Source organism: Mizuhopecten yessoensis, unplaced genomic scaffold (assembly GCF_002113885.1).
Source record: "Mizuhopecten yessoensis strain PY_sf001 unplaced genomic scaffold, ASM211388v2 scaffold2329, whole genome shotgun sequence".
Lineage (NCBI taxonomy): Eukaryota > Metazoa > Mollusca > Bivalvia > Pectinida > Pectinidae > Mizuhopecten > Mizuhopecten yessoensis.
Window position 1 is genome coordinate 6,294,949 of NW_018404492.1, and position 9,031 is coordinate 6,303,979.

The 9,031-nt window shown below is 35.5% G+C and overlaps 1 protein-coding gene across 2 annotated transcripts in view; it reads right to left on the reverse strand.

Moving 5' to 3' along the window:
- Positions 1-1,236: 1,236 nt before the first annotated feature.
- Positions 1,237-9,031, reverse strand: part of LOC110445685 (centrosomal protein of 120 kDa-like) — a 22,207-nt gene continuing 14,412 nt past the window's right edge. Inside the window, exons 14-22 of one of the 2 annotated variants that reach the window (XM_021490440.1) lie at positions 8,101-8,200; positions 7,598-7,777; positions 7,114-7,203; positions 6,730-6,822; positions 6,022-6,134; positions 4,636-4,684; positions 4,263-4,385; positions 3,192-3,436; positions 1,237-2,803 (exon numbers count right to left, since the gene is read on the reverse strand). In XM_021490440.1, coding sequence (XP_021346115.1) covers positions 2,566-2,803; positions 3,192-3,436; positions 4,263-4,385; positions 4,636-4,684; positions 6,022-6,134; positions 6,730-6,822; positions 7,114-7,203; positions 7,598-7,777; positions 8,101-8,200 — 1,231 coding nt within the window. In that variant the 3' untranslated portion in view covers positions 1,237-2,565. The remainder of the gene's footprint in view (positions 2,804-3,191; positions 3,437-4,262; positions 4,386-4,635; positions 4,685-6,021; positions 6,135-6,729; positions 6,823-7,113; positions 7,204-7,597; positions 7,778-8,100; positions 8,201-9,031) is intronic. The other variant, XM_021490441.1, reaches the window with a different exon arrangement.

A 9,031-nucleotide genomic window follows, 5' to 3' on the forward strand; every position in this document is an offset into this window, starting at 1 on the left:
ACAATTATAGTATATACTATAGTAGCTTTAAGGAATAGAGCTTACTAATTGGAGAAGGAACATGACATTGACCTACTTACAAGGTCCCAGGGAAAAATATGTCAAGCAACTTCTGAAGAAGAACTAAAAGGTATAGAATCTTCCTATTTGGCTGATGGCTTCCAGGAATGGAGCTCAACAAAGTTTGAGAATGAAAATTACCTTGACCTACTTTCAAGGTCACTGGGGTCAAATGTGTCAAACACTTCAAACGACTTCTTTTGAAGAACTGAAAGGGATATAATCTTTATATTTGGCTGGTGGTTTTCTGGGAGAGAGCGCAACAAAGTTTGAGAATGAAAATTAGTGTTACCTACTTTCAAGGTCACAGCAATCAAATATGTCAAATAGTTCAAACGACTTCTGAAGAATTAAAAGGCATACAATTATAGTATATAATATAGTAGCTTTAAGGAATAGAGCTTACTAATTGGAGAAGGAACATGACATTGACCTACTTACAAGGTCACAGGGAAAAATATGTCAAGCAACTTCTGAAGAAGAACTAAAAGGTATAGAATCTTCCTATTTGGCTGATGGCTTCCAGGAATGGAGCTCAACAAAGTTTGAGAATGAAAATGAGTTTGACGTACTTTCAAGGTCACAGCAATCAAATATGTCAAATAGTTCAAACTACTTCTGAAGAATTAAAAGGCATACAATTATAGTATATAATATAGTAGCTTTAAGGAATAGAGCTAACCAATTGGAAAAGGAAAATGACATTGACCTACTTACAAGGTCACAGGGAAAAATATGTCAAGCAACTTCTGAAGAAGAATCAAAAAGCATAGAATCTTATAATAATATTTTGCTGGTAGTTTTAACAGATGGAGCCAACAAAGTTTTCGAGGGAAATATTTTAAGTGCAATATATTATTTAATGAGAATATTTTGCTATGACTGCTTAAATATTCAGGTGAGCGATACAGGCCCTCTTGGGCCTCTTGTTTAATTTGTGACCACTTGGTTAGTGCTATCAGTCCAGCTTGACACTGAAAGAAAACATATATCTCAATATTTAAAAAAAAAATCATCCAAAAAGTACCTGCGCATTAATATATTTATAGTGAATACTGTGACACTGACAATTGGTTCAATCTCCATGGAAAAGAAGTCAATAGCAACTTAAACATTGACTTTTAACCCATGATAAAGAAAAACAAAATCAATGTGGAATCAGTCGTCAGCCTGTACATTTAAAACATAATTTTACCTGCACAAGAAGTCAAAATCAAGGAAGGGAAAGGTTTTGTATTTGTTTATTTTTAGGCATTGCATGTCATCTTTCAAAATGTATGTACAATAATTTACATTTCAAACATGTAGCAACCTAGCAATATATTGTTCTGTTAAAAGGTAGTTACCTGTACAACACTGAACAGGTAACAAAGTAGATCCACATAAAGTTGTACCAATCCTTTTGTATACGTGTCAATGTTACACACTTTGTGATAGCATCACATACATCTGCTAACATACATTATATTAATTAATGGCAAATATATCACCTAGCAGAGATCTAATCTTGAGCATCAATCATGCGTGGTTGATAGAATAATTAACTAAACCAACTTAATTTTTGTAATGATATTTAACAAATATTCATACACTAAGTTCATGGCAAAATTAAATCTATTCAGGCATTCTATCGAGACAAATATTTTATAATGTACTGAGATCATGTGTTATAATGGCCACATGATTAAAACGTATATAATGTTGTGTACATGTACATGTAATATTTCTTTTTAATATCTCCAATCAGAATTATACAGAATTATTTTCTCTGTAATTGAAGAGTTGATTTTCTGTCAAGGTAGTAAATTTAACACCTTATATTACATAGTGGCATAGAAAAAAAAGATATCCAAAGAAATCCATACTACATATAGCTCAATCACATAAATTATAGAGTAACAACTACAGACTTCAGTAAGGTACTATATATTACTCTAGGATTCTATATATAAGCATCAGGTATAATAGCAGTTTGATTTACAACCTGTACTGAAGCACAAAATCATATAAAAAGGTTTGAAGAATTCAGATACTCTTATACAAACAGGTTGGTATGTATCTACACCCATTAACATACACTAATACTTTCATTTCTACGCTAACAAGTATACAGGCACACTATTCTCTTGGTCAAGCAGGTCAGCTTGATGAGAGTTAATCTTCATTCAATAAAATGTTCCATAAAGCTTCACATATTTAATCAGACTTGGAAAACTCTGAGAAGTTTAAAATATCACAGGGTAACAGTGAGAAATGTCACGTCCATCTCGTCTCTCATTTACAGTCTTCATTCAAATACCATCCACCGGAACAAACACCTGTTTAAGTTGCTGCACAGAACACGATCACTTGGATGCTTGGATCTCACCTAGGAGGGTATGTCTTACTTATCAATACAATGCATTCAATCTCCTGACTTGCTGCTCATTTCCTGCCAGGAAGTACAAGGACATCTGACTTGGCCAAGACATGACAGGGTACATTGGACAATCTTACGGCTTGATGTTATAAAGCGTTTGTTTTTTTCTGTACCATAGACTCCCTTATCTGTCTATCCAGCTCAGCAATGATACGGTCCTGTGTGGTGTAAACGCCTGTCCTCAACAACGTGTCGCGTTCCTCAATGAGGCGTGTGATGTGTTCATCAAGGCCCTGGCTCTCCTCACCCTTGGATCCAGAGTATTCCCGCGGACTCAGAGAATGGTTCAGAGATTTGGCTTTCTCCTCTTCTATCTGCCTGAGCCTGGAGAAAGACAATTGACAACATAGTCACAAACTCGGGACAAGAAATCTGAATCCAGTATTTTAATTAATGTCATCCAATAGGTGTGATATGTAAATGATCAGTTCAAGCAAAGTGTTCTCAAGCCTAACTCTAAATGATGTTAAAAAATTGGTTTTGAAAGAATATAACTTAGCAACATTTCTTCCTCAAAAGTGAAAGCATTTCGCTTGGTACAAAGGAATGCAGCACTTCAAAAATGTTTGTTTAAAAGTATTTAGTTGAACTTTAAGAATTATTAACTGAACAAATAAAGCTTGATAGTTAATTACATATTTCTACAACTAGTTTCTAAAAAAAGAAGAAGCTCAATTGAGGTCAACTTAATCTGTAAATCTAAATGGTTTACCTGTTGAGTTCATTTTTGAGGTCCTCTAATTCCTTTTTCTCCGACTTGACGACCTCCTTCTCCTCTGCAGCGAGGTAACGCAGACGCATGTGTTCCAGTTCTTGCTGCTGACGTTTTAACTCTGATTTGGCAGCCACCTGTTCCTTCTGTTTTAGTCTGGCCAGCTCCTTGAGGGCGCGGCCCCACTGCTGTTTGTAGTGGACCTTCGACTTGGCTATAGCATCCAACTTACGCTCCAGTTCCACCTGGAAAAAAAATCAAAAATATACAAACTTCCTTCAGGTTTGTAGAAAAGATATGATATCATTTTTTTTTAAAGCAATTAAAAGTTGATTGATTTGTTAGTATCAATGACTACATTTTTTCTTCTCCCACATTTGACAGTGATTTCTACACTTCCAGTCGGGAAAAGATATCTCGGCCAAAGAGGGGGTTCCCTGTCATAACAATTGTATGGTGTCACATTAACAATAGCAGATCACAGAAGATAACTCTGATCTGCTGGCACATATGAAATAAACGTTTGCACTTCATGAAATTACTACTAGTATTTGATGTGGGAGAAAAATAATCATTCCCCACTTTAGGAGTAAGACAGAAAAAATCTCATCCCCTTGGGGGTAAGATTCTTAAGTCTTGCCCTTGGACTAGGCATTTAAGAATCTTACCCCTTCAGTTAAGATTTTCTGTCTAACCTCCAAGGTGGGGAAAGATTATATTAATCTTTTGATAGATACAGGACACGAATGGATTTTCTGTACGTTAACACATTTCAGGCATGATTCTGAGCTGAAGATTTTCTGACACTGCCTTGTCATGTGTGCCTCTCCTTGTCAATGTCAGTTATCACTAAAATTTAAACCTTTAACGCCTGCAGAAGGGAACTATAAAAAATGTCTCTTACAGACAAAAGGCAAGTGGCTTTCAAGTGAAGTTTGAACAAAGAAAGGGAACTGAAATCAGTCTTTAATTACAGACAGTTGCTGTTCATAGTTGGCCTTTACAGACAATGACCTTTGAAGACAAGTATTTACTATACAAAGGTGACCTTTATACAGTGCCTGCACATACCTTCTCCAGTGTCAGTAAGTTAATCTCAGACTGTAGCCGGACCTCAGGTTTGGTGTTCTGCTGCTCCTTATACACAGCAAAATCCTTTTCCAAATTCTGATTCTTTTTCTCCAAATCCGTTATCTATCAACAATATCAACAGAATTTCTGATGTAGGGCAAAACAAAACAGAAACGAGCTTGTCATCTAATGGTGACAAGCATATTTTTCAGTTTTCATGATTATGACAACATCACCAATTCTAATTTCTACTGAAGCTTCATTCATGAATGTTTAGTCTTTAAACTCGGATGGACTGAAATTCAGTATAAATAAATTATGACACAATGAATGCTTTAATATATACATGTATATATATATAAAAAAAATGTACCTCTCGCTTGTATCTGTCAATAAGCCCTTCAATTTCTTTGCACTTTAACCTGAAAGAAATATCAAAACAATTATCAATCATCTTGATACTTTAATTTCAACATAATATTTTCATATGATAAGACATCTAATATTCATGTACAAAATGTGGCAGGATTATCAGAACTTTTTATTATAACTACTGTGTATGTACAACCTTGAGTTTCGTTTTCAAGACATTAGATCAGTGCAGTGAACTAGTAATTATACATTCAAACATATGGAAGGTCCAGTCACATAGAAAATGAAACCATGCCCAACAAATCCTGTATAAATTAAAAAGGCCCAAGAACCTACACTGCTCACCTGGCTTTTGTATTTGTTTATTGGCTAAGAACCTGTCCACTACAATTTGGCTAAATTTAGCCAGAAGTTTTGGAAGAGATGCTATTTAAATGCAAATCAGCAAATTTGACTCCTTTTGATGCCCAGTAGTTTAGCAGGTAATGTCATTTTAAGTAATTAAGAAAATCTGACCCTCTTACATTGCACCTCAGCCCTAAAGGAGAACAGATCTTGTGTAACTTTTGATTCTCAAGGGCTAAAGCTGCTACCAAAACAATTTGGTTGACACCAGCCCAGTCGTTTTGGAATGTTGTTTAAATCAGAAAAGTTCACCCCTTTTAACCAAGTCCCTCTGTCCCAGGAAAGATTTTTCCCTTAACTTGCATATTTTTGATCCCATGTTCTAAGGATGCTTCATCTGAAATTTGGTTGAATTATGGCAGTAGTTGACAAGATGTTGTTTAATGCAACAGTTGACTGATGGCTGACAGTGTACTACAGATACACACTGACATAAAACAAGGTCACTGTGTTTATTTGTATCTGGTGAGCTAAAATATCTTTTCTCCTGGTTCACTGTTATTTCTTTAACCTGGACAAGTGTATCCACACTTTTCAAGGTGTAAGATATCCGTTTCACTTACCCTTGACAGGTGTATCGACAGTTTTTACAGGTATGAGATATCCTTACCTCATTCTAGGGTTGAGACGGGGGGATTCCCCAGTCATAACAATTGTATGATGTGAACATTGAATTTACATGTAATTTATGGAAATTTCAATAGGATAAGAGAAAAATAATTATTCACCCCTTTTAGGTAAGATGGGGAGTCTCAACCTCCTCGGGTGATATTTTTAAGTTGTTATTCATTCTGTAAGCCTAGGTGTTTGCAAACTTGAGACTTCTTCCCTTTGGGTTGAAATTCCCCTATCTCGATACCGAAGGGGTGAGAGATTTGAATAATCTGAGAGAAAAGATGCAACAACATGTAACTGTGACCAGCATATGTGATGATTTCTGTCAGTTTGCTTCTCTGTCCCAGCAAGCTGTTATTTCACTGACCTCTCCAGCTCAACCTGGTGGTCGCAGTCCTCCTTCATCCTGCGTGAAGCCTCCCGTACATCCTGCAGCTTCCTGTCATGCTCTCGTTGTAAATCAGCTTTCATTCTGGTCACCTGAGGAAAACCCATATGGTCAACTAAATGTGAGAAACACTAACAGGATCAAGTATACATGAGTGTCATCGAGTCTGAATAAAAGCTTGAGATACTCTTCACAGAGTCTGTAAATAACGGTTACCCTTCTGCTCTACACATTCTTATTTCAACTAGTGCAAAACCGATTTCAGTAAACATATCAAACACTTATAAATCACCACAACTAACTAAGATACAAGTTTTCTTCTTGATGACTAAAGACTGGTCATGGTATTCTTTGTGTTTTACGTCCTATTAACACTTTACAGCTATGGTGATTTAAGGATGTGCCAAGTTTTGGTGGTGCAGAAAACAGTGACCTACTGTCAATACCTGGTGAATGCCCCACGTAGGTCTTGAACCCGCATCACAGTGGTGGAGGGATAGTGGTAGCAGAATGTCAGAAGCCTTAACCACTTGGCCACCGCAGCCGGTGATAGAATTGATAACTTACTATGCATGTATTTAACTGTTTTATGAAGATTTTTGCTTTCTATACCACACCTTAAATTCATTTGTAAGTTACCTGTTACCTGTATTTAGTAGATTGCCTGTTTTTTTACTTGTTGATTACCTGTTGTTCATTAGCAGCCAGTTGTTTTTCACGTTTTTCAAGGTCAGACAAAGTTTTCCTCAGCTGGTCTTCAAGTTGTGCATACTCCGCCATCTGACACAAAAACATGTTTGTTGATAAAGACAACTCCCTTCATTTTAAACAATATTAGTTTTTGCTAAGAACTAACCTGAGTATACAAATAGCTTCAGGCACATTTGTTTATATTTGGGAAGTACCAGAGCAAACAATAAAACCTATAAATAATTGACAGTATAACAATCAGACTAAAATATTTCCAAAGACTCTACTTTAATATAGAACAGTAAATAAAATCCAGCTAATTGACTTCAAAACTTTAAAAATTAAAATGTATATGTATTTAAGTTCAAAATTATTACCTACCTTTTTCTTCATTAAAATTTCTCTCTCTTTGTCCCTTTTCTTCCATTCTTCTGCGAGAGCTTTCATGTACATTGTTTCTTTTTGCTTTAACTGAAGGACAGATACAAAATCCAATGTTTATTGGTGACAAAACATCATACAACCTGTTATCAATAAACACAAATATTCCAAAATTAATATAGTAACTTGAAAATATTTCTTTTACCCTAAAGACTTTTTGATACTTTTTAAAACATACAGCTTAATTTGTGTTTATACTGAACAATCGAAAACAATAATGAAGCTAAAATATTGACAATATGAACCCAGGTGTAATGACAATATTTTCATGCCTTTCAAGTGTTAAAAATAAATAAAAATAAGTTTTAAACTCCACAATACAGATATAGTACCATGTAGTGCCTTTATCCTAATTTTTAAACAAAAGTTCACTTTACATCTTGTGGTAATGCCCTGTACCAAGACTTCTAAACAAGTGCTGTACCTGGTTTTCAAACAAATGTTCCTGCCCCTCCTTCCACATTTCCAGTTCCAGTGCGGCCTTGTACTCGGCTGACTCGCGTGGGGCCGGAGATGGAGCACGTGGTGGGGCCTGTTGGGTCTGTGACTGTGCCCTTGCTGCACCCGCAATGTTCTGTCCGAGGGACTCGGTCACACTGTGAGTCTACAACAATAGTACCAGCGTTAGTTATATATATATTCTACAGTTAACTGCTTCCCGACTGAGACATGAATACAAGTTTAATTTATGAATGATACTTTAGTTTGGTAAGTTAGTTGGTGACACTTTTATAACACAGGTACACACGAGTGCTGGTATTTGTTAAAACTCAGTTCAGGATGAATAACAAGAAATAAGACACCTATATCTCAAATAACACTATGAAAGATAAATGTAAGGTTTGAAATAGTAATAAACACAATGCATCTATGATCAACTAAATGTTTTCATTTTGTTAGTTTTTATTTATCCTGTGACGGACTTACCCCAGAAGACTCCTGCTGGACAATGATTTGCTGTGTGGTGATGGTGCCCCAGTCCTCCAGACTAAGCACCGTGCTGACCTCTCCAACCTTACGCTGGTCACTAAAAACAAACCAAATCTCAAGATAAGAAATCTCCTTAGGCGCTGGTGGAATCAATTCAATGTTATTTTAGGAGTTCCCTGATATGAAAATTCTACTTGACATCTTTTCCTTACTTTTTTTTTTCCCAATTAGAAGTGGCTAATTACATATAGAGAGTATGTCACCTGGGAAAATCTTGTTGTGAACAGATACGCACCAACAACTTATCTTTATGAGTTGTAAACTGTAATTTCTCGTCTACAAACATGATAATTTTATTCAAAATAGGTTGTGCAGATATACAGTTACTTGACTTAAAACAGTAATACACAACTTAATAACTTTATATTTTTTTTATAATCAAATTGGTAATGTAAATAGTTTGACAGGGGAAAGCTAAAGTAATAATCTTACTATATGCTCAAGCAAATAAGGAGACTGATTTTTATTTTGGGCTCATTTGAATTAAAATATTTCTGGATTACTTAAATAAAATTTTATCATATACATGTCAATAAGAAACAAGAGGCCCATGGGCCTTAACGGTCACCTGATATATTTATACAGAGAGTTGATTTCGTTTTTAACATGAACAGAAATATTATTCAAAGTGACAAAAAACAATAAAACCACCTTATTCAATATCAAGCATACAGATTTCAGACTAAAAAGGATTTGAAACTAGCACCTCTGATTCTAAACAAGGAAAATGAAGAAATTTTAGCACACTGACTCCCTTGAGCCCCACCCTACAGCCCTTGGGGGTAGGGCTGGCTCAAAATTTTCAAAGTATCAAACTGTCAACTCAAGGTTATAATTCCAATCAAGTTATTAACATGTAATATTCAAA